The 24,965-nt window shown below is 51.2% G+C and overlaps 1 protein-coding gene across 2 annotated transcripts; it reads left to right on the plus strand.

The window, feature by feature from the left end:
• Positions 1–701: 701 nt before the first annotated feature.
• On the plus strand, positions 702–13,308 carry UBAP1L (ubiquitin associated protein 1 like). 2 transcript variants are annotated; one of them, XM_070577164.1, is made up of 5 exons: positions 702–958; positions 2,512–3,078; positions 5,256–5,462; positions 11,315–11,416; positions 12,350–13,308. In XM_070577164.1, exons 1-5 carry the CDS (start codon positions 839–841, stop codon positions 12,482–12,484), a joined length of 1,131 nt encoding a protein of 376 aa, XP_070433265.1. In that variant the 5' UTR covers positions 702–838; the 3' UTR covers positions 12,485–13,308. The 2 variants fall into 2 exon arrangements, with proteins under 2 accessions (XP_070433265.1, XP_070433260.1); XM_070577159.1 differs by lacking the exon at positions 702–958 and having other exon boundaries at positions 2,254–3,078.
• The last annotated feature ends 11,657 nt before the right edge of the window (positions 13,309–24,965 follow it).

Below are 24,965 nucleotides of genomic sequence, written 5' to 3' on the forward strand. Positions count from 1 at the left end.
AATGTTGAACAGAAGAGATGATGGGGACATCCTTGTATCATTTCCAATCTCAGGGATATCTTTCAGTATTTCACCATTGAGTGGGATGTTTGCTTTGGAGGTTTCAGAGATATTCTTTATTAGGTTAAGGGAATTCCCTTTTATTCCTAAGTTGATAAAAGGGTTTGTTTGTTGTTTCTTAAAATCACGAATGGGTATTGATGCTATCAAGGGCTTTTGGGGCATCTATGGAGATAGATATCTATATAATTTTTAATTTTTATTCTATTGACATTTATCTTAATTCCCATTGATTGATTTTGGAATGTTGAGCCAATCTCTCACTCCTGAAATCCATTCAACCTGGCAGTGTTATATTTTTCTATCCATAATTATTTTTGTTAGGGTTTTTGCATCTATGCTCATGAGAGATTGGCATCTAATTTTCTTGTTTGGTATCAAGGTGGTGGTGAAACCAAAACGAGTTAGGAATATTCCTTCTTTCCCTCTTTTATGGAAGACTTTGTGTAACTTGATGTTTCTTCCTTAAACGTTTGGGTGAAAACTCTTTTGATAAAATGCTTTAGAACTAGTGTTGTAGACCACGTTTTGGGACTTAAACATGAAATAGTCAATTCCTGTCAGTTTGAATGCTCTGGTTTTCATTCATTTCCTCCCTTATGCAGCACTGGCCACTTCACCTTTTCCTTCCTGGCTGTGTGGGGCTCAGCTAAGCCCCCACACAGGAGAGCACTGAGGCTCTTTGAGGCCTGAGCTGGGTCCTAGGACTACGCTCTGTCCCTGCCATCAGACGGGCTGCCCCAGCCCTGCTCAGCCATCTCCACGCTCCTCTGACAGAATGAATGCCCTGGATGGTGTCCCCTTCAAGGTTCCCAAGGGCTTTGTGATAGGCAAAGAGCCCCTCCCTGGGCCAGAACTCAGTGTCCCAGCCTGCAGGGAGCTTCTGCTGGGTTCTATGGTAAGTGTATCTCTCTGTCTATCTGTCTCCTTGTCCCTGGGTCTGCGGGCCTGAGGCTGAGCCTCATGGGGAATTTCCTTGATTTTAAAGGCCAGCCAGGCCTGCTCTGGTGTATTCTAGGGAGTTTGGAAATAACCCAAGAGGAAAAGGGGTTTCATGCAGATGGCTGGTGGCCTGGTCATAGTCATTATTTAGTGGGTGTTATTTTAAGCTTAGGATGACTGGGAGGCTGCCTATATGGAATGCCTGAGAGTCATTGCAAGGACGCCCCAGTTCCTCTCTTCTCTATCAGCCTGCTGCCATGTCTAAAATTCCACCATTAGAATCACTTCTTTGGGCTAAGATACTATCTCCAGAATTCTCTGTTAAAATGCAGTTACCTGGGGCACATTAGAAGGGATTACTATTCCACAGACCCAAAGCACATCTGCCCTGGAGGCACCCTTGAAGCACCCCATGTCCCATGGCTCACACACTGTGTCAGGCCTGCTCTGGGCTCTGAGGATAGAGAGGCTAATAAGACGCAGTCCCGACCTCTGTCAGGGAGCCATACTGGAAGAGCTACGTTATGTTCCTCCCCAATATAGGCTCATGTCAGGGGTGGGAGGGCACAGCACCTGTGATCCGTGTCTGTGCCTTTCTGCCTCCCTTTCCCTCACACACTCCACTTCCCCAGACTCTCTCTCCCTTAACTGGCCATCATACAGCATGGAAATTGCCTTTTTCAAATTTTTATATTTTTTAATGGAGTTTTATATTTCTGGTTCTTAATTTTAAAGGTAGGCAACAAGAATATTTTATTTTTGCCTCACTTATAAACTCTCAAATTAGATTATTTATGTGGGCTCCTGATTGCTCTCAGAGATGGCCTGATCCATAGTGGAGCAAGCATTACAGTCAGATGGACAGTGGAATCCCAGCTCAGCCACCCACCACCAATGTGACCTTGAGCAAATTAAATTTTCTGAGCCTTATTTTCATAATTTTCAAATAGGAATAATAGGAACTCTACTAAGAGTAGAGTTTAATAAAGATTAGCGATTTTTACATTTCCTGGGCCCCAAAGTAACCATGGATGGCAGCGAAGGGGCGAGGGGCAGAGCTGTTGATCCACAGGGAGGTTTGTGTGCATGGGCAGGCCCCCAAGGCTGACTGCTCCGTGGCAAGTGATGCTGGGCTCAAGTGAAAGCTTCTTTAGTAAGAACAAGTTTTATTGGAGAAATTTTTTAAGGCGCTGTTGTTCAATTACATACTGAATGGCAAAAGGACTTCGATATTGGATTTCACTACATTTCATTCTATTAACCTATTCTTCACTTTGTCCTTCATGCAGAGTTTGCCATTAAATTGCTATTGCTATCCATCCACCCCAGTGGTAGCTAAAACTGAGGGTGAGGATGGGCTGTGATGGATGCCTGGGGCTCAGAAAAGGAAGCTGTCCAGGCCTAGCAAGGCTTCCACTGAACAGGGTCCCTGGAGGCCAGAGGGTAAGGGTGAGCACCCCCTGGGCTCTGGTTTGCCCGGCCCAGCCTCTTGTCACCTTCTCTCCACAGCACGACTTCAGCCTGGAGCGGAGGACGCTCTTCTGGGTGGAGGCTGTCGTCCGGGGACCCTGCCCGTTGCAGTGCGATGCCTTAGGGACAGCGTCAGCCCCTCCCGCCTGGCATTTGCTGGTCAGCCCCGAACACGAGCTGGTGTCCGTGCCTGCCCCAGCCAAAGGCCCTGAGGCCGGACCCGAGGAGCCGCTCAAGGAGGAGGACGACGACGACCAGGACGAGGAAGAAACCTCCTCTGCCAGCGAGGAGGAGCCGGGTCCCTGCAGCTCCCAGCCCGGCTCCCCGGCGGGCCCCAGCCCGGGTCATCGGGGGTGCTCGCTGGACGTGCTGCGCGGGGTGAGGTCGGAGCTGGCCGGGGCGCGGCGGCGGCTCTCTGAGGGCCCCCTGGCCGTCCGCCCCCGCGCCCTCCTGCACCGCATCCGCCACCGGGCGCTGAGCCTCTGCCCCAGCCCCGCGCCGCCCCCCAGCCCCGCGCTGCCGCTCCTGGGTGCCCCCGCGCCGCCCCCGCGGCCCTCCACGGCTGGCGCCATGCCCCCGCTGCGGAGCCACAAGCCCACGGTCGCGGTAAGGAACCTGCCCGCTCCGCCAAGCTCAGCCCCGAGGCCCCCACAGTCTGGGTCCCCGGCCCGAGCAGCAGCCTCGATCCTCCCTCTCCGCGCTCCTGTCCTTCCCTCTACCTGCTCACACCTGGCCTGTCCTTCCTGTGGCCCTTTGCCTAGAATATTCCCTGCTCAGAGGTCCCCATTCCCTCTGTTTCCCAGTGCCTGCTCTGCCTCTATCACAGCGCGCGTCGCAATAATTGTAGTTATCCAGTACCTGTCCATCTCTTCCCGTACAACATCAAATCTTTCAGGGCAGGGCCTGGATGTATTCATTTGTGTTTCCAGAGCACCCAGCAGCAGACTTGACCTGTAGGGGGTGCTCAAAGAACGTCTGTTGAATTAATGAATGCAACTCAAATCTAGGGCTTCCCACGGGGCAAGACTTGCTGTAGGATGAGTTAGCTGGAGGATCAATCAAGAAATGTTCACTGTACCGTTACTTCCTGCCAGACACTGAGTTAGAAGAGACCAGGTCAAAACCACAGGACAAGGAGAGTTGGCCAAGCGGGTGTGGGACAGGGCAGCCCTGGATCGCGGGAGGAATCAGGCGTTGAGAGAGAGGTGAGGGTTGCTGCGGGCTGGGAAGGCTTCAGGACCGAGCACCTGCGCCCAGAAGAACGGGAGCAGAAGTGAACTTACGGTGAAACCAATGAAGCTTACGCCTCAGGCCCCTCACTTTTCCCCATCCAAGGCCTTGAACCTAATTTTATATTCATAATTGTGTCTTTTCTCTTTAAGAGGTCCAAGTTGTGTAAGTATCAAACTCCACAAAACCTGGATCCGGAACACATTGGGGGGGAGGGGATCAGGATTGGTAACAGGAGGTGGCAGCTGGGCACAGCTTTCTGCCCCCAGCACCCCACAGTCAGGCCAGGAGACGCAACAGACTAAGGCCAAGGTGAAATTAAATCCAAAAGACAGACTCGAGGTCTGGCTTTTCCCACTTGCTGGTGTGTGGCCTTAGGCAAGTCACTGAACTGCTCTGAGCCATCCCTTCTCTACTTGTAAAATGGGCCAGCAATCCTCACACAGCATTTAGAGCAACGCAGAGAAGAAGCTCTGTAAACTGGACAAACCACGCCCACATCAAGGACCAGGTGTTGATGCAAGGATGGCTCTTTGCTGGTCCAGATTAAATTTAATCCCATGAAGGGGATGGGGCAGATGGCCTATAGAAGAGGAAATTGAGGCAGAGAGCATCTAAGAATATTTTTCAAGGTCACACGAGTAGACTCAGATCCTAAAATTTGGATATTTTCCACTCTAGGGGTAAAGGGCAGACCCTAGGGTAAGGTCATCTCTCATCATTCATCTCTCAGAAGATGGGGATGGGTGAGGAATTCATATGTCATACACGTATACTCTGCCCCAGGAGCCAGGGCAGCAGCTGGGATTTCCCCAAGGAGGAGGGGACAGGGCAGTGTGTTTAGGGTTGGCAAATGGGTGCTGCTTCATGGGGGATGGGTTAGGAGTGATGCCGGCCAAACCAACTGAAATGCCTTCAAGCCACCCTCCTTCATCCAGGGTCTGTATGGGTCTCCCCAGCACCACAGCTGTGCCCAGTCCCTACTCTGCTCCATGTCCTGCCGAGTCACAGCCCAGCTGAACTCAAGAAGGAGGGTCTGGCTGGGAGGATCCACTCCTGGTCCCCTCTCACTAAGGTGTGGGGTAAAGGACCCTGGATTTGTAAGTAGGGTTCAGGTCCCAAATGTGTGTTGCTTATGAGGTCATTAACTTCTCTGAACCTTGATTTCAATGTCTATAAAATAGGATAATAGGATGGACCTATCATATTCCTCTTGCAGGGTTGTTCTAAGCAATAAATGAAATATTAAAGTTTACTGGCAGTTTCTATATGCCAGGCTCTCTGCTAATCACTTTTCTCACATTGTCTTATTTAAGCCTCTCAACAACCCTGTGAGGTATCTAGTATGATTGCCTCTATTTTACATATGAATAAACTGAGAAAACAGTAGAGAGCTGGGGTTGAACCCAGGTTTGCGGGACTCCAAGCTCTCCACAATATTAGCCCCTACACTCTATATAGAAGGTATATGCAAAGCCACCTTCAAAAATGTCCTGCCCAGCCACGTGTCACCTCCAGTGGTAACTGACATATCCAGCCTATCTGTATTTCAGTCTCTCAGCCCGTATACCTGCCTGCCACCTCCTGGGGGGGCGCCCCAGCCTCTCAGCACCCACAGATCACACCCTGATTCTGCTGACCTGCTGTCTGCCCTGAGCCAGGAGGAACAAGATCTCATCGGGCCAGTGATCGCCCTGGGGTATCCCCTGCACAGGGCCATCGGGGCTCTGCAGAAGACGGGGTGGCAAAGCCTGAGACAGGTGAGTGGGGGGCCCAGAGTTGGGTGGCTGTGGAGCTGGAATAAAGTGAGTGGCCATGTGGTTTTTATCTTTCACTTGAAGAAGTTTTCTTTCCTTCTCTTTGGAGACAGAAGCTCAGCCTGACATTAATTATTGAAGGTTGTGAGCAAGTTTCTAGACCCTAATGCTACTTTCTCCCTAGGAGTTTATCAGGAATCCCCATGCCCACTTAGGGAATCTCAATATTCTACTCCTGTCCCATGTCTCTGCCCCAAGTACAGGAGGCTGGACATTTGGGGAGGCAAGAATCTCTCCAGAGCTGCCCAATAGAACTTTCTGTAATGAGAGAGCTGTTTTATACCTGTGTTGTCCAATATGGTAGACACGAGACATATGTGGTTACTTGAAATGTGGCTAGTGTGACTGAGAAATTGAATTTTTAATTTTATTTAATGTAACTAATTAAAATTTAAATTTAAATAGCCCCCTGTGGCTACTGGTTACTGGATGGCACAGCTCTAACCACTTCCTTCAATGAACAGTTTATCCATACACATATCCATCTCTTTCTCTTTCCATCTACCCATCCATCCATCTAGTCAACAGTATTTATTGGGCACTTCTTGGGTGTTTAGATGCATCTAGGAGCTATGGGGGAAACCAAGGCATGCAAAAACCAGTGTTGTAGGTTGGGTTCCCCAGGAAGTAAACTCAGATGGAGTTTGGCATGCAGGATGTTAATTAAGGAGGCCCTTGGGATCAACTCCTATGGGAGGGAAGGGACAGAGGCAGGCATGGCAGAGCTAGAATTTGAGCTTGGTAGGCCCAACGACATTGTCAGCCAACCCCACAGCTCTGGAGTATATAAGGCCCTTTAGAGTTGTCCAAAGTGGGGCTGAGATGGTCAGGCCTTTATACCCCTGCCTCAGTCAGTCATTGGATGTGGGAAGGGGTGACAAGAGAAGTGGCTCCCCGCAGCTAAGGCAATCCCTGAAAGGGCAGACAGCTTAAGCGTGTCTACCAGCTCTCCCAGCATCTGGAGCAACAAGGCTTTCAATGAAGGGGGATCTGGAAGGTGTGTCACAAAGTCTACCACACCCAGATTCTCTTCTTAAAGACTGCACTCTTATTGAAAGAAGGGTGGAGACTCATGATGACACTCAAAGGGTAGCACCCCTAGCCACTCTAAGATTTGGGACCGGGTCTTTACCCCGAGTTCAAGCCAAGAATATGAAAGCACCTGCAGAAAAGAGAGAGCTCCCTAAGTGCCAAAAGAGAGGTGCTAGTGAGAAGATACCTGGGAGCAGAAAGGATGTGAGTGCTACAGGGCTGTTTCAGTCATCCATTGCTGGGTAAGAAACTGCCCCAAAACTTAGTGACTTAATACAACAACCGTTTATTTGCTCATGATTCTCTGGGTTGGCAGTTTGGGGTGGACTCAGTTGGGTGGTTCTTTTGCTAGTTTCACCTGGGGTCTCTCATGTGGCTATAGTTTGGAGACTCAGTTGGGGCTGAATGGTCTAAGATGGCCTTACTCACAGTCCAGTGGCTGGTGATACTTGTCAACTGGGCCACATATCTCCAGCAAGCTAGTCTACTTGGTTCTCAGAGTGAAAGCTGCAAGGTCTCCGGAGGCCAGGGCTACAATTGTACGTGGTCACTTCTGCTTCATTATGTTGGCCAAAGCATGTCGTAGACCAGCCTAGACTAAAAGGGGGGAAAAATAGGCTTCACCTCTTGATGGAAGGGGCTGCAAAGAATTTATGGCCATTCTTAATTTACCACAAGGAGGTTCCAATGATCAAGAAAGGCTTCATGGAGGGGCCAGGCTTTGACAGACTTCAAGGATGGAGAAGACCTGCATGTGAAGGAAGGAGAAGGAATGATAATCCAGGCAAGAGGAACAGTGTGAGCAAAGGAGTGGAGGCAGCGAGGAAGTGTTTGGGAGGCCCTGATCTGACCAGTCTTCCTGGAGTAGAAGGTGCATGGTGCAGGCTGGTAGCAGATAAGACAGGAAAGGGGAATTGAGGGCAGATTGAGGGTGCCTTGAGGGCTGAGCTGAGAATTTTATAAATGACCCAACAGCAAAAGGGTGGCGTGGAAGGACTGTGAGCAACTGCAGGAGGTGACATCAAATGCCATTGTGTGAAGCCCGCCTTCCCCCACCTGAATGTAACATCCCCCTTCACATTGTTTTCTAAACCCTGGGGCTGTTTGTGGTTGGAAAGCTGGGCCGCAGGTATTGAAAGGTCCCAGGGCAGTTGGAACGTATTCCTTTCTGTCTCTGCCCCCCCACCACCAGAGGGCTTGGACACCCTCTCCATAATCACTGATGACAGCCATATGTTGGATCCCTGAGGTCTAGAGCTGCCTGCTCTTGGCCAAGGGAGTGACAGAAGAGGAGTGACTCTCAAACTGCAGCTGAAGCAGGCTGTGCTACTGACGGGTTGAGGAGGTGGAGGAATGCACCCAGTCCCCTTCCCCACCCGCTCCTGCTTCTGCTCTACTCTGGGTTCATTAGTCCATGCCTTGTCCTGGAGGAAAACTTCCAACGTGGTGACCCCCATGTGGCTAACATGGAGGGTTGCTAACATTTATTGAACACCCTCATTGTGTCAGGCCCTCAATCTGAGAGTATTCAATTAGGTCTTCTCAGTTCTGCAAGGTTGCTATTACTGTCCCCACTTTGCAGATGAGAACCTGAGGCCAGGGAGGTTCATATAACCAGTCAAAGGCAGAACCAGCATTGAGGCCAGGCTGGTTTGACTCTGAATCTTTACTGCACAGTGCTTTTCTCTCATGCTCCACGTAAGAACCTTCTAGGGCAGCGCCCCAGGCTGATCTGAGGTTTAAGAGTAGATCTAAAGTTGCCCCCACTTTCAGCTGCTGCTGGAAGCCAGGACCTTGGCCAAGAAGCTGGCCAGGAGGACTGTGAGGGACCAGGTCCATGGTAGGGGCTCTGACATGCCCCCCAATCCCTCTAGGTCCTGTGACAAGGCTGAGATCTCAGGCCACCACTGTGGAGGGCTGAAGATTAGTTGGAGCAGGCATGGGCACGGGCCTCCCTGTGAGTGGGCTGGAAGAGTCCCATGGCATCAGGAAAGCTGTGTTTCTAGATGTACACTGACCACCTGCCTGGCCTGCCAGATCTCTAGGTGACCTTCTTCCCCGCTGGGCAGTCAGGAGCCAGGCTCTGAGGGGGCCATTGGATGACTTCATCTATCTTCCCCATCAAGTTAGGATTCCCTGTAGTCCGTGAAGTTTCACCATTAACTCAGCAACTCCTTTGGGTTCAGATTCCTTCTCCCCTTGAAACATGTACACTACAGTAAACCCTTTTTGTCCAGAGATAAACGGCAGATGATCTAGGAGGGAAGGCATCAGGTAATGGAGACAGGGCACTTGGAAGAGCTGGGGAGAAAGGAGGAGATACAAAAGATAAGCTTTGCCCATCACTCCTTCCTTCCTTTCACAATGATCAATGTGCCCACTGACCACCTGCAGGACATACATGGGTGGCATGTGAGAAGGTCCATAGGCCAGGCCCAGATTTGCTGTGGGACTCCAGGCGTATCAGGGCCCCTTTTTGAGTCTCACTTTCCCTATTCACAGAATGGAAGGGGAATATGTGTTTGTCATCGATGACTTCTAGGGCCCCATCCTGGGGTCTGAAGGTGACATCCTCACCCACCCTGGGGCACAGGCAGGCCTGCTGGCTTCTACAGTCCCATAGGTCTAAAAGCTGACCAAGCAGCAGAATCTTGACAAATGCAGATTCCCAGGATCTGCTCGAGGGTTCCAGTCAGTGGATCTGGGTCGTGCCCAAGGGCCTGTCATTTTAAAAGATCTGCAGGGGGTTCTGATATGCAACCTGGCATGGGATCCACTGGTATGGATTGAGGTCGGCCGTCCCTTGAGTGGGTGGTACTCAGCTTTGGCTACACATTAGAATCACTCGGAGAGCTATAACAACCCCGGTGCCCAGGCTGCCCCCCCAGACCACTTATAAATCCGAGCCTCTGGAGGCAGGCATCAGTGGTTTATGTGTAGTGCTTTTACAGCTCCCAGGTAGCTGCAGTCAGCGCCGCGGCCGAGAACCTTTGCTATGGATGAACCAAGAGGTGATGGGGGCCTCTCCCATCTGCCCTTGCCCCTGCTCCTGTTTTCAACTTCAGAACTCTGTCTACTTTCAAGCCGTCTCAAAGCCCTAGCATCTCTCTGAGGGACAAGGCAGGGGCTAAGAGGTCAGGTGGTCTAGGCCCTAGTCCTGGACCCCTGGGCAAGCCCCCCACCCTGCCTGGACCTCAGTTTCCTCAAGTGCACCAGGAGGGCTTGGCTGGGTGGTTTTCCAAATGTGCTCAGAGCGAGGTCTAGGTGTCCTGGGGTGGGAGCGCTGGACTCTGGGATCCCTGCCCCTGAGCCCAGTTCTCCCAGAGCAGCTCCGACCTTCCTGTTAGTGTGGAAGCCTCCTGGTGTTTGGACAGTTCAGAAGCCAAAACAGTTTGAAAACCATTAGTCTATGTGATCCATGCTTTCTGCCCAGCTCTGAAGGTCTGTGGAAACCCAATCTGTTTCTTCTCCACTTACACCCATAATTCTTATGGTCTGAGCCTTCATTTGGAGCTGACTCCCTATAAATCCTGCTTTGATTTGCCTGGTACTCATGTTTTCCTGTATCTGTTTTATCTCCCCCACTAAGCTCTGAGCTCCTTGAAGGTAGTTCTTAATTCACTTTATAAACACAGCATACATTTATTGAGCTCCTTCCACCTGCCATGCTGGGTGTTGGGGATACAGTGGTGAACAAGATTGACACAACCCTTCCCTCGGGGAGCAAAAAGTTAGGGGGCCGGCCCTGTGGCGTAATGCTTAAGTTCAGCACGCTCTGCTTTGGCGGCCCGGGGTTTGCAGGTTCGGATCCTGGGTGCGGACATACACCACTTGTCAGCTATGCTGTGGCAGCGACACACATACAAAATAGCTAACCTTCCTCAAGCAAAAAAAGAAAAAAAAAGAGAGAGAAAGATTAGCAACAAGTGGATGAGAGAGCCAGTTAGAGCAATTACAAAGTTGTATGTGCTGTGATAGGGGAAGTATAGGGTGCTATCGGAGCACGAGGCACAGCACCCAGTGGAGACAGGGGGCAGAGAGGCTCCCCAGGGAAGAGGGGTGAGGCTGGCCTTGGCCGAGGGAGTGGATATGCTGAGACCTGGGAGGACTGAAGAGGAGCAGAGGCTCCTGACAGGGGCAGGAGCAGCCTGTGCGCCCTGGTGAGGAGGTGGCTCTTCATCCTGAGGGCAGAGCCCCTAACAACCACACTGGGAGTGACTGGAACAGGTTTCCAGGCTGTGGGATCCTCGTCTATGCCCTGGCCCTTTCTAGCATGGGTGCAGGACTGTTGCCTAGTAGGGGCTCACGAGTCCTGGATGGCAGGGAAGTATGTGTCTGGGGGTGGGGTGGGGGTGCACAGGTGTGGATGGGTGAGGAGGCACCTTCACACAGGTAGGTGCTCACCAGGGAGGGTGAGCAGGCTGGGGTGGGTGGGGGTGAGACCCCTGTGTTTCAGGCCTGTCCCACTCCCCACTTAGGTTCTGGGAACACCTTAGCTCACCCTGACAGCCCTTTTCCTAATTCCAGCCCCTAGTTTAGGACAGTTGGTGAGAACTTGCTATCTGCCTGTCCCCAGAGGAGGCCTCTGTCCCTCTTCTATTGGCTCACGGGGTCTCTGGGGCCATGTTGTGTGTGGTGGGTTGCCTAGTCAGCCTGGCCTGAGCTCAGGCCTTGATGAGGCCCTCGGGGTGCCTCCCCCACCCCATCTGCTGCCCCTGCCACTCCTCTTACCACCCCTCCCTCTCTGCCCCTTTCCGGCCCAGGTTCTCAGCTACCTCAGCGCCTGTGACCGGCTGCTGCAGCAGGGCTATGAGGAGGAAGTGGTGGAGGAGGCCATGGAGATGTTCCAGTTCTCTGAGAGCCAGGTCAGCAGGGCCACCTGCCCGGGCCCCAGGCAGGGAGGGATGGGGTGCACACAAGAGCCTGGTGTGCAGCGGTGCACCAGTGCCAGAGCCAGCCTGGGGGCCATCAGGAGATAGCCTGCTTGCTCAGCCCTAGGGAGAAGGAGACGGCCCAGGGAGATGAAGCATGGGGAGGGTGCGGGGAAGAGGTGGGGAGGGAAACAGGAGGCAAGGCTTTTGTGCTATTGAAGTGAATCAACACAACAAACATTACTGAATGTCCACTCTGTCAGACACCCAGGTAGGAGCCACGAGCAGCACAAAGATGCTTGAACTCTCTGTTCAGGGACTTCGCTACCTACCTGGCAACCCAGAGTGCAGGCAGCTGTGGGCCCAGTAGTGCATTCTAAGTGCCTGATGGATATGACCTGTCCACAATCCGCAGTTGGCCCAGGCTTGGCAGAGCAGCCCTTCACAGAGGCTGAGGGAGGGACGGAGGGTTGGGAGAGATGGTGACGAGGAAGGAGGGAGGAGAAGCAGGGAAGTTTCAAGCGCTGGCGTCAGAGGAAGAAGGAAGGCGGAGGCTACGCTGTGTGAAAACTGGGCAGGATTGGGGGCCTGGGCAGAGACCCGAGGCTGTGCATCCTCTGGGCACCAGTATTCAGCCTTCCTGTTCCTGCCCCAGCGCCCAAGCACAGGAAGTCAGGAGTGAGCTGAAGTGAGGGAGTAAGGTCTGGACGGAGCCAGCGGCCAGGCGGGGGCCTCCTTTCTTGGCACAGGAAGGGAGGTCCGAGCTCATGTCACCCCAGAGGGACAGGAAAAACGCAGGTGCTGCCCAGGATCGGGCTCACCTGGCCTCAGGGGAACCACAGCTTTCTGGGAGTAGATACAGTGGGCACAAGGGAGGGGCTGCCCAGGGCAGAGTCTCCAGCGCCCTCTCTGCCTCCGCTTCCTCAGGCAGGGGAGTTCCTGCGCCTCTGGGAACAGTTCAGCGACATGGGCTTCCAGCAGGACCGGATCAAGGAGGTGCTGCTGGTCCACAGCAACCGCCGCGAGCCAGCCCTGGAGGAGCTGGTGGCCTGCGCCCAGTGACCCCTGGGGCCTCCGCAATGCCCATGCCTCCCAGTCCTGTGCCAGACCTGGCAATCCATTCTAACTGCATTATTAAGACCACATAAGAATGACAAAGCAATGCATGCTCGTTGTAAAAATGCAAACGATGCCAAGGGTGTGCGTAAATACACAGGGGAGGCCAAATTTACCCATCTGAGGTTTCCAGCTGGGGCTCTTTAACAAAAAGACAGGTTAACAAGAGAAAAACAATTAATGCATGCAGTACATATTATGCGGGAGAAACCCCAATGAAAAATAACTTGAAGCAGCAGTTTAGAACTCCAGCTTATATAGCATCTTCAACAAAGAACAGTAAGGTTGTAGAGAAATGCTAGGACAAAAGAAAACAGTTTTAGGTTCCAAGCATGGCAGACGGTGTGAAGGTAAACACAGGGGTGGGAACTGGTGGAGTAAGGTTCCTTTGCAGACTCCTCTGGTGCCTCTCTGGGCTGGTAAGAATGTCTCCAGAAAAGGAAAATTTACATCCTGCTTTTAGGCAGAAAAGGGGAGGGTACAGAGAGCTTTTCCTGCATTTGCTGCTTCTTAATTGCCTTTGTTCAAAATAATTTTTATGTCAGTGAGGCATATTTTGGGGTGACATTCTTGTTCTTTCAATACCAAAAGACTCAGCTGAAAGAGTTGAAAGTGGTTGCCTGTGGGGAAGGGCAGATGGGGGAGTGTGGATGAAGAGCTTGTGTTTTTTCAAAGAAGCCTTGTAAAACTACCTGTAGTTGACTCTTTAAACTGTGTGCATTAGTAACTTTGATTTTAAGAAAATTAAAATAAATAAATAATGGGCAGTTCTTTTGGGTCCTGTAGGCTCCTGGTCTTGGTGTGGAAAGAACATCTTACTGCAGGTCAGAAGACCTAATTTCTGATTTTGGCTCTGCTGATGACTAGCTCAAGGCCTCTTTGGGCCTCAGTTTCCCCAGGAAAAGTGGAGAGATTGGACCTGGCTGCTATCCATAAGAATTCCCTGGGAAGTTTGTTAAAGGTCCCAGGCCCCACTCCTGGATAATCTGATTCAGAACGACCAGCTTGGCAGCCCCTAGGAATCTGTTTTGGTTTTATAAGAAGCTCTCCGGGGATTCTTTTTTTTTTTTTTTAATTTCTTTTGTTGTTGTTGTTGCTGTTGTTGCCCCGTCACCCATTTCTCCCACTCCCCAACTCCTGCCTCTGGCAACCACTAATCTCTTCTCTGTATCCATGAGCTTGGTTTGTTTTTGTTTTTTAGATTCCATATATAAGAAAGATCATACAGTATTTGTCTTTCTCTGCCTGACTTATTTCACTTAGCATAATGCCCCCAAGGTCCATCCGTATTGTTGCAAATGGCAAGATTTCATTATTTTTTTATGGCTGAATAATATTCCACAATTTCTTTATTCCTTCATCCATCCATGGACACTTAGGTTGTTTTCATGTCTTGGCTATTGTAAATAATGCTGCAGTGAACAGGGGGGTGCATATATCTTTTTGAGATTGTGTTTTTCTTTTCTTTTCTTTGGATAAATACACAGAAGTGGAATTGCTGGATCATATAGTAGCTCTATTTTTAATTTTTTGAGGAACCTCCATACTGTTTTCCATACTGGCAGCACTAATCTACATTCCCACTAACAGTGCATAAGCATTCCCTTTTCTCCACATCCTTGCCAACACCTGTTATTTCTTGTGTTTTTGATAATAGCTATTCAAACAGTATGAGGTGATATCACGTTGTGGTTTTGATTTGCATTTCCCTGAGGTTCCTAAAAAAAAAAAAAAAAAAAAAAGAATCCCCGGAGAGCTTCTTATAAAACCAAAACAGATTCCTAGGGGCTGCCAAGCTGGTCGTTCTGAATCAGATTATCCAGGAGTGGGGCCTGGGACCTTTAACATTTCCCTGATGATTAATCTTTTCATGTAGCTTTTGGGTATCTGTATGTCTTCTTTGGAAAAATGTCTATTCAGATTTTCTGCCCATTTTTTAATCGAGCTGTTTGGTTTTATGCTGTTGAGTTGTATGAATTCTTTATATATTTTGGATATTAGCTCCTTATCAGATACATGATTTGCAAATATTTCTCCCATCCCATAGGCTGCGTTTTCATTCTATTGATAGTTTCCTTTGCTGTGCAGAAGCTTTTTAGTTTGATGTAGTCCTACATGTTTACTTTTGCTTTTGTTTTTGGTGTCAGATTACAAAGATCATCACCAACACTGATGTCAAGGAGCTTACGCCTGTGTTTTATTCTAGGAGTTTTGTGGTTTCAGATCTTACGTTCCAGTCTTTAGTCCATTTTGAGTTCACTTTTGTGTATGGTGTAAGATGGTTGTCCAGTTTCATTCTGTTGCATGTCCACTTCTCCCAACACCATTTATTGAAGAGACTGTCCTTTCCCCGTGTATATTCTTGGATCCTTGGTTATAAATCAATTGGCCATCTATGTGTGCATTTATTTCTGGGCTCTCTATTCTGTTCCAGTGATCCATGTGTCTGTTTTTATGCCAATATCTCTGGGGATTCTTATTCAATATAACGGGCCCATGGCTAGTGTGTGTGACCCCGAGAACCAGCCAGTCTGGGCCCCTTTCTGCTCTGACAATCTGTACTCTATGTCAGTTTTTCCTCCTTTGGGGAGTGAGCAGGTTGGGATCAGAGCTGTCTCCAGACACCCTGGGCCTACCCTCTGAAGGCCCACAGGGATCGAGGGCAGTTACTGGAGCTGCCCTGACTCAAGCAAGCGGAGGTCACAAGCCAAGATGCTGCCCTTCCCAGCTGGCCCCGTGCAAAGACCTGTGGCAATTACCACAGAATCAAAACCTCTCAGCCCTCACCACCCAGCAAACAGGGCTGGACCTGGAGCTGAGGCCGTAACAAACAAACAAAATCTTCCACCTCTCTCACGGCTTCAAACCAGACACCTTATCTGAACATGTAGCGAGGACTTCTGCATGCCTGCACAGCCTGAGCAGCAAGTTTGGGACTAAAACCCAGGCCTGCTGAAGCTCATCCAGCCCCAGGGTGTTTTCGACTAAGCCTTGATGCCTGCCAACTTGAAATCACATTAAAAATATTCTTTGGCCTTAAAACTTGCTCTGAATAACTTGTGGGAAATGCAAAACCATTTGAGAAAATCAGCAAGAAGGCATAAAGTTGGTCAAAAATAAAACACTTGGAAAAGACAGTACAATTCAAGTTCGATTCTAAGAGGCAATGGTAAATCCAAAGCTTCTTATGTTCTGATTAAGGTATCAGAACATCCCTCAGGATGCCACTTCTATTAAGTCCCCTTGATTAGAGGTGACAAGTTGGCAGGCCCCTCATTCACATCGCAGGTCCCTCCCCCATACCTCTCCTCCCATCCTTCTCCCACTTGCCCCAACCCTTCCCATCCCTAGAAAACTATTGCTTGATTAAAAATGAGACATCAGTGGGCACATTGTTAGTTTAAAATATTCTTTAGGAGGTAGAATAGTGTGGTAGTTGAAGGCATGGACTCTGTAATCAGATCTGGGCTGAAACTACAGCCCTGTCACTAACTAGCTGTGTGACCTTTTGAAAGTCACAAACTCTCTGTTCCTCAGTTCCTTATCCATCAAATATAGATACTAAAACTTCCCAATTGGAATGACTGAACAGAATAGTGCACAGGAAGCTATGGCATGGCATCTAGTATTTATTTACTTATTTATACATGTTTATACCCTGCCTTATTCTATAATCACTACTGCCTTTACTCTGATCCTCCTCCTCCTCTTTGTTATGATTAATAAATCTCTAGTATTTATACTCAAACTCAGAAAACCTGAGAGAACCTTTCTCCCAGTGACTCAGCCTCTCTGGTCAGCAGAGTTTAAGAAGGTGGCTGGAGCAGAGGATTCTGGGAGTGCCGCCTGAGAGGACAATCTCTACAGCTACTACTAAAAGTCAGGTGGCTGCATTGGTAGTCCCTTGAAACAGCAGTAGATGAGACACTCAGCTACCCGAAGGCAAAGTCTAGACAAGATGACCCTGGGAAAGGAGGCCAGAAGGATGGTGGAGTCGGGAATCCAGGTGATGAACCAAGGCTGGCCCAAGGATGCAGAATGAAGCAAGTTCTGCCTCAGTTCTTGCTCTCACTTCTGTCCCCTTATACTCTGTCTGCTCTATCCCCACCATGTTCCCTCAGAGGCTCAGAGCCAGCAGGTTGAAGGTCCCCTGACTCTAACAAGGGAGTTGGGGAGGAGGGCGTCTCAGAAATGATTTCAGGCTGAAATCTCAAGTTCTTTGTGTGTCGCCTTCCCAGGGCAATGTGCACATCGCCCTCTCTCTAACTGACCCTTCTGCCTCCTTAAAAGGACCCTTGTGATTACATTGGGCCCCACCTGGATAATCCAGGATAATCTCCCACTGCAGCATCCTTAACTGCATCACATCTGCAAAGTCCTTTTTACCATGTAAGGTAACATAATTCCAGAGATTAGGACCTGGACGTCTTCTGGGGACCATTATGCAGCCTACCACAGAAGGGCAATGCTTACCCCAAAGTAATATATGACTAACGGTGGAATTTCAGACAGTCATAGAAGGGAGTTTTATTGTGTTTTGCATTGTCCGTTATACAGGGGACATTTCTATTTTGGAACGGAATGACAGGAGCAGGCCTTACCCAGAGGTCAGGGTCTCAGGCAAGGCTGGGTCCTCACCAGGCTCAAGCCGGCACAGCTGGCTCTGCTCCTCTTTCACGTCTGTGAAAGAGGCTCTTGCTTCACCTTGAGTCAGCCTTGTGCAGCTGACAACATTCTCCTGGCACCAGGAGCAGCGCCAGCTGAGGGGCTGCCAGAAGCTCCTCAGGCCCTGACCCTCCACTCTGGGGATGGTGGAGGGGCACGCACCCTCGGGTCACAGTTGGCCTCCAAGGATCAAGTGGAGAAGTCAGGAGCTTCCTCTTCCCGGACCCTCTTCTCCTCTCAGCGCCCTTCTCCCCACTCTGACCTCTAGCCGCCCTGTCCCCGTCTTAGCTGGCGATTAGAGAATTTCTTGGTCGGCCCCCGCAGGGAACGTTCTTTACCTTTTAAAAGAGGATTTAGGGAGAGGGCAATGCTTAACTCAAATAGTGGCTCAGAACTGATGGGGTTTTAGGTCCAGTAAAAGCTGGCAAAGGGAAAGGGTGGCCCTCCCAGCTCTTCATCTCATTTGACTGTCCATTCTGTCTCTTAAGAGTCACCAAGAGGATGATTAGGGCTTTAGGGAGCTCTGGAAAGAGTGTTTCCTAATAAGGGTTGGGGAAGCTTCTGGAGCCCCCTCCTTCAGTGTGGCACCTGCTGGTGCAGACTTCTCCTCACCCTCTGATCCTAAGGGCCAGGTCTTTGTTCCCAGACACGTTGGCATCAACAACCAGGACTCTCCCAGAAACTCTCTCTCTCTCTCTCTTATGCATACACACACCCAGTGTCCTCAGGGGGAGTGAAAGCCTGGAGTTGTGGAGTATGTATGCCTTTGTGCTGGGGACAAGGGTGATCCTGAGTGGGGCAAGATTTGATTGCTCAGCTCTACTCAAGGGCAGGGCCCACTTAACCACCAGATCCCTTGTTAAGCACTAGCCCTGTGCTGGTCCCTCTGGGAAGATACTGTCCCTCTGGTCCAGGTGCTGAAGCCCATTTGATGAGCAAAACTGCCACCAAAGAACCATTTACTTACTAATTCTTCCACCTAACAAACCTTTATTGCATACCAGCTGGGGGCCAGGCCCCACTGGGCCCAGGAGTCAGGAAGGTGTGAAGAAGAATGAGAAATGGCCTGTCCTGGGGCAGGAGGGTTCCCAGCCCTAGGCTGGGCAGCGTGGGCCAGCATGCCAGCTGGCTGAGAGCAGGTCAGGGCCTGGGCTGGTGATAATGGCAGTGAAGGCAAAAGGACCCAATGAGGGCCTCTGGCGGTGGCACTTTGCCAGCTCCCCCTGTGGAACTGAGTCCCAGCCAGCACCCCTGCTGACTCCACTCCCAGCCCAGCCGTGGGGCACCCACCCCCACCCCAGCCTCCCCTGCTCCTGGCGGGTGGCCTGCCTCCTGCCCATTCTCCTCCTGAACCTGTCCTTATAAGGCCACCCACTCAGGAGATGTGTGTTCTGTGTCCTCTGGGAAGTTGCCCACACAACGTCATCTGCCGTTTTACTGCTCAAGATTTTTAACCTATGATTTTATTTATTTATTTATTTTTTGTTGTTAAGAAAATGTTTCCAGGCTGAGTATAGACATTAACTGGGTGCCCAGTGAGGGCAGAAGGATGGAAGGCAAGGGGCTGGGGAACCAGGAACTCAGGACAGACCAGCTACAGGGCACGGCTTAGTCGCAGAGTCTGAATATCCTCAGCAGCCAAGTAATTCCACGAAGCTCAGCAGGCCCTGTGCTGGGCACAAGGAGGAGATGGGGGTGGGGCAGGGCATCAGGGGCTCCACCATGGGGACAGAAATCTCATAAGCCACCAATTCTGGTGCAGTGAGGGCAGCTTCCAGGCAGAGGTGAGACCCCACGCTGCAGGAGCTTGGGCCCAGCTGAGAGATCAGCCTCAGGCTGGCACGAGGCATCTTCTAGGAGGGGGCACAAATGAGCCAGGTCTTGCAAGGCGGGCAGGAGTTCTTCACACAGAGAAGTCGAGGAAGGACATTCCCGGCAGCAGTCACCCAGGCATGAGACAACCTAGGGTGGGAGGGAATGGTGGGCCCCTCAGCACGCCTGGAGCCTGAGGAGTCCGAACTTGATGCTGCAGCCAGGGAGCAAAAGAATCAACACAGCGGAGCCAACAGGGGTGACAGAAGGGAGACCAGAGTGGCCACTGCTGTTTTCTTGTCACCCACCTAGGGGCCATTCCCCCTATTCTTAAGTGACAGCAGGTGGACTGGGAGGAATCATCTCCCCCAGTTGTGGGCCCTCTTAGTGTGTTGTCATCAGTCAAAGTGCCCTGTCCTCCCCTGATAGGGGGTGGGCACATGTCACCTACACAGGGCCGGGCCGACTCTAGTGTGTAACCTTGGATCTTGGGCACACGCATTCTGGCTTTAGCCTCAGAGGGCCTGGAAACAGTTCCCGCTGCTGCGGACCCTTGCAGCTGTGCGGCTCCTGTCCTTTCCCAGCCAGGTGTGCTGGCCTTCCCAGGGAGCCTGGAGCTACCCATAGGCCTTCCAATAGAATCCATTCTCCTTAACTTAGCCAAAGGCGGTTTCTCTTGCTGACAGCCAAAGCACCCTGCTGGATGCAACAGGAGAAGATGAGTAAAGGCCGTGGGCAAATGGAGCAAAGAGCATGTCCTGGCACCTCTCAAAGCTGGAGAAAGGTCTAAGACGGTAAAGCAGGGTGAGGAAAGAATGGGTGGAGGCCCTGGGCTGCCAGGAGGCCTGGAAGTTCTGGTTCTCCCCGAGGGGGCTTATCTCCATCCAGGAGCTTACCCTGTGGTCCTACAAGTACCGAGGGGCTGCCTCCTTCATTCCACTGTGAAGCCCTGAGGGAAGGGACCAACTTGGTTTGTTTCTCTGCCCCCAGTGCTGGCACAGCTTGTGGTTAGAGGGGATGCTCAGAAACGTTTGCTGAATGAAGAGGAAGGAAAGGAGGGAAACCCATGAGAGTTCTCCTCTGAGGTGGAGCCCAGGCTGAAAGGTTTCCAAAGAGGTTTCACCCAATTTCCAGGTGAAAGATGCACCAGAATGTGTAAGGGAAGCACTGGGTATTGAGATGACATTATCAGAGTGGTTTCAGGGGACAAAGGCAGCCAGCCCCTATTCCTTAGTGCCCAGCCCTTCAGGCCCTGGAGGGACCACATGGCTGGCACTGGAGTGAATAAGAGATCCTGGTATTAGTCTGCACAAGGAGGACCCTTCCACCCCAAGCAAGGGACAGAGGTCCAAGTTGGTTCATGACTCCTGTGACTTGCTCCTTTGGGGACCACGTGGCCCCTTTTTGATGGCAGCAGGGCTGAGCAGAGACAAGCATGGGTTACTCTCCCTGAGCAGGCCAGAAGCAGTGACCATGCTTCTGTGGTGGACCAGGCTGAGCTCTGAGGAGAGGGGTGGGTGCTGTTGGTCAAGGAAGCCACCAGCCCTATCTCTGTGATGAGGAGCTTTTCCCTGTCACCCCAACCCCAGGCTATGAGGGGGCAGGTGGCCAAGGAGATGGCCTGGTGGCAGTCCAGAGCTGTTCTCGAGGTTCCAAGGTAGGTCACTGCTTCTGAAGCTAAGAGAAGTATTTTGAGCTCCCCAGGGGTGCAGGGCCTTCAGTTACAGGGGCTGGGGCCCAAACATCATAGGGATGACACCTTCTCAGCATCTGGTGAAAGGACTCACATGCCAGCCACCTAACCTGGCCTATGTCTCTAAGACAGTGCAGGGTCAAGGGGTTCTATTCTAGAGACAATGCCTAACCAGGAAGTAGGGCAGGAGATGCTTTCAAGGCCAAAAGCCCCTCTCTAGGGCTCCCAACCATACCACGTAGTCATTAATTGCCTTCTCCATCTGAAGCCAGACCAACCGCTAGTGGCAAGATAATCTACTGCCCTCACCGAAGAGTGGAGAGCTTTCTGGTTTAGTGACACTTGCTGTGGGCCTGGCACTGTCCTAAGCTCCTTCTGTGTACTGTCTCACCTCCCAACAGCCCTCATTGACAGCTGCCACCTGAAACTCAGAGGTTAACAGCTGCCCAAGGTCACATGGTGAGACAGTGCTAGAGCTGCGTTAGAATCCGAAAAGTCTGAACTAGAAGCTGGAGCATCCGAGCTCTTCTCACCATGGGCCTGCACACATGTTCCCTCACTGACCACACAGCAAATGTGTGTACCACACAGGGGCTACCGTCTTCAATGACAGATGCAAAGTGGGGCTCAGGGAGGTAGTGCAACCAGCCCAACATCACCCCACAAATGGGTGGCAGGGCTGGGCCTGGAGTGAGGGTCTCCAGGGCTCCCCACTATGCATCCTGCAAGACCCCTTGGTTAAACCTGGTAAAGGTCAGGTCTGGCCAGGGCAGTAGACAATCAGGCCCTACCTGGAGGCCTAGAGGCTGCAGACCTGCCTGGTGCCTCGCTTGGGAGGGAGCAGCAGAAGCTGTGTTCCGTGGAGCTCATACGTCTGGTTCTGTTTCCATTCCCAGTCACTCCTCAGAGAGTTTCTAAAGGTCACTTTTTTCCCCTGAAATTCAAGTGGCTTGGGAGACAAGGCTCTAGCTTCCGCTTACTGAGGCACCGCCCCTTCTGGTAAGATGTTCCTCTGGTTCCCACCACTGTGTAATCAGGCCCAGGCACTGAGATGGACATTTTTCAGTATCCTTTGCTGTGCCCAAACCTAGCCATTCCATGACAGATGCCCAGAGAGACGACGGCCAGAGGGGACAGAGCACATATCTTGGCAGGAAAGAGATGGCACACTCAAATTGGGTCATTAGAGGGGAGCTGAGGAAGGATGCTATTTACAAAGGGTGGAAGGTCACCTCAGAGATAGTGCAATGGGGCTTTCACCATCCTAGGCCTGCAGGGTGAGGGGAGGGGTGGCCACCATGACCTGGAGACTGAGAGGGCTGTATGGAAAGAGCCACCTGACAGAAGCTGTGACTCTGGTCAGTAGAAGAAAAAGTGTGAGGCAGCCTGCAGTGAGGGAGCCGGAAACAAAGTCCCCTGATCTCCCACTCCTCCCAGCGCTCACCTTCAGCTGGTATCCCCCATCAGGAGCCAGAGTCAAGGGGGCCTAAAGACATAACCCAAATGGCAGCCTCCTGGCACACATCTTGGCAGGAAAGATGCTTCACAGAATCTATCCACAGGACAACTCTGTATACGGAAGTCTTATCATCATCGACATTTTATAAAGAAATTGAGTTTGCCCAAGATGACACAGCCACCAAGCGATGGAGCTGGAATATGATCCCAGGTCGCCTGACACCAAAGCCGATTCCTACCATTCTGCCCCTACCTGTTCTGTGATCCTGCCTCCTCACTGAGTGATAAGTGCATAGATCGCAGGACCCTGTGTGGCTCGTCCAACCCATGCCTGCCTCACAGAAAGGGTTTTAATAAAGGGGAAGTGACAGAGGGGTGAAAAGGAGGGGAGGAGAAAGGAATATGTAAGGAGAGTATAACATATGCTGGCCTGGAGGTTCTCATTTCATCCTAACAACCCTCCGGGGCAGGAATTACCCTCCCTGTTTAGAGTTAAGATATCTTAATTTCAGCAAGGTTAAGGAAGTCACCCATGGTCAGAGAGCAGTTACTCTCAGAGCCAGGGTGTGACTCCAAAACCAGCAGGCTGCCTGGCAGGCAGAGCTGGCCCTCTGTGAGCAGTACCTACGAGATCCTCAGTCCCTTGTTCCTACCCCCAATCCAGTGCTACCTCCCTCTCTGAGCACCTGAAATTCCCTCTGCTCATCAGGCTTGTGGGGTTAGGCACATGTAATGGAAGGCCCCTGTTAGAATGAAAATACGTCACTGGAAAGAGAAGCATACTGGGACAACGGCATCAGGCCACCCTTAAGAGTTGTCAAAATTGTGCGTGCATGCATGCATGCTGTGTGTGTGTGTGAGAGAGAGAGATCTGAAGGGCTCAGGTGCCCAAATACCAACATTAGAGATTAACTCTTCTGTCTCTATCTGCTGAATAAAAGCAGAGTGCTAAAGAATGGGACACAAAAGGGGGCGAGACTTACTGGAAAAAATAAGGATGAAGGTCTGGAAGCAGGGAAGGAGGCCTGATGGGTCATTTTGGGGTACCTCCCTCACAGGTGTCCTGGAAGGCAGCACAAGAGATGCAGCATGGTATCATGGGAAGAAGATTCTAGAGGGGTGGGTTTTAGCTCAGGGTGGTCCACTGTGGGTCTCCAGGCGACTTACTTGCCCTCCCTTGACTTCCCTTTCCTCCCTGTGAAAAGAAAGAGGTTGGACAAGATGCTTACACCCTGCTCCAAACCCTGTGGCCCACAATAGGCCCCCTTTACCTTTTGTTAGTTGGTGAGAACCAGAGAAAGGGGCTCCCTCTTTTTGTGCTTCCCCACTCCAGCTGGGGCAGAATTGTGAGGGTTGCAGAGGACACTGCTGGGATGAGTTCTGGAGACCCCCGCCACGGGGGTCCCACACCCGTGATCGGCACGCTCAGAGGTGGCCTGTTTGCAGCTGCGTCTCTCAGCTGTGTCTCCCACCAGCACAGTTAACTTGCCCCTGTTCCTGGGAAGTGACAGCAACCTGAAGCAAAGCAATTAGGATGAAAAAGAGGCCCAGCTGCTTGGGGCCAAAGGAAAATAAACAGACCAGCCCTCTGTGTATTCCACCGCCAAGAGGAGCAATTCTTCACAGGGTGATTAGCACTTCCATTCCAGTCTCCTCCCCTCCACTGAAGGCCGAGAAGCGCTCTATGAGCCACTGCCCCTCTCAGATCCCACTCTTCACAGGCTGTACGCTGGACCACACAGCTCATCACCTCCTCATGAAAGCCTCCGCTAGTCACCTGCCCACCCCCACCCCCTGCCAGACACGATACGTCTCTCCTCTGAAATCCAACAGCCTCTCTCGATGGGTTTTTCCTTTGATTGATTGATCAATGCATTCATTCGTTCTTTTGACATCCATTGAGCACCATTCATTCATTCATTAAATATTTATTAAGCCCCTACTATGTTCTAGTAACTATTCTCAGTCCTGGTGATACAGCGGTGAACAAACAGACAAAAATCTCTGCCCTCATAAAGCTCTAGTAGGAGGAAACAGACACTAAACAAGTAAAAGTGCAGCATGGTAGATGATGCTAGAGGCTATGGAGGAGAACAAAGCAGGACAAGGGAGCAGGAAATGCAGAAGGGGGAGGCAGGTTTTAAGCAGGGTGCTTAGCAAAGGCCTCAGAGTGAAAGTGACATTGGAGCAAAGGCCTGTAGGAGGTGTGGAGTGAGCCAGGTGGCTAAGTGAGGGGGGTGTGCCTGGCAGAGGGACACTGTGCCAAGGCCCTGAAGCAGGAGTGTGCCCGGTGTCTTTGAAGAATAGCAATGAGGCCAGGGGGAGAGCCGGAGGGGTGAAGTCAGGAAGGAAATGGGGCAGGGGATCCTGAAAGGACTTTGGCTTTCACTGGAGTGAGATGAGGAGCCACCCAAGGGTCTGAGAAGCAACGAGGTCTGGCTGGCATTTCATTAGGATTGCTCTGGCTACCACATGAACAGATGGAAGGGATGCAGGCAGGGAAGGCAGCCCTGGGTGGAGTGTGGGAAGGTCTGATTTCTCCTTTTGGCTCTGTCAGGCAGGCTATATAAACAAAACAGGATAACTTCCAAGGAGAGGAAAGCTTGGGGCTCAGGGCATCCAGAGTCAGCGGCAAGGAGAAAGTTCATGGAAGACTTGAGAGAACTCTAGAGAGTTGGGCTGCAGGGCTGTCACGGAGGTTCAGGAAAATGTTCCTTGCTGTGTTAAGCTGTATGTGTGTATAGATCTCCCTACAAGGACAGACATCTCAGAACGGGCCTCTGGCTGCGATAGAGAGAT

This window comes from Equus przewalskii, chromosome 1 (assembly GCF_037783145.1).
Source record: "Equus przewalskii isolate Varuska chromosome 1, EquPr2, whole genome shotgun sequence".
Classification (NCBI taxonomy): domain Eukaryota; kingdom Metazoa; phylum Chordata; class Mammalia; order Perissodactyla; family Equidae; genus Equus; species Equus przewalskii.

Bases quoted from the DNA above. Each gene is read 5' to 3' on its own strand.
- UBAP1L (XM_070577159.1), top strand. From the start codon at position 2,356: ATGGGCTGTGATGGATGCCTGGGGCTCAGAAAAGGAAGCTGTCCAGGC. The intron at 5,463-11,314 runs GTGAGTGGGGGG...TTTCCGGCCCAG, and splicing joins GGTGGCAAAGCCTGAGACAG to GTTCTCAGCTACCTCAGCGC. The intron at 11,417-12,349 runs GTCAGCAGGGCC...CCGCTTCCTCAG, and splicing joins TCCAGTTCTCTGAGAGCCAG to GCAGGGGAGTTCCTGCGCCT.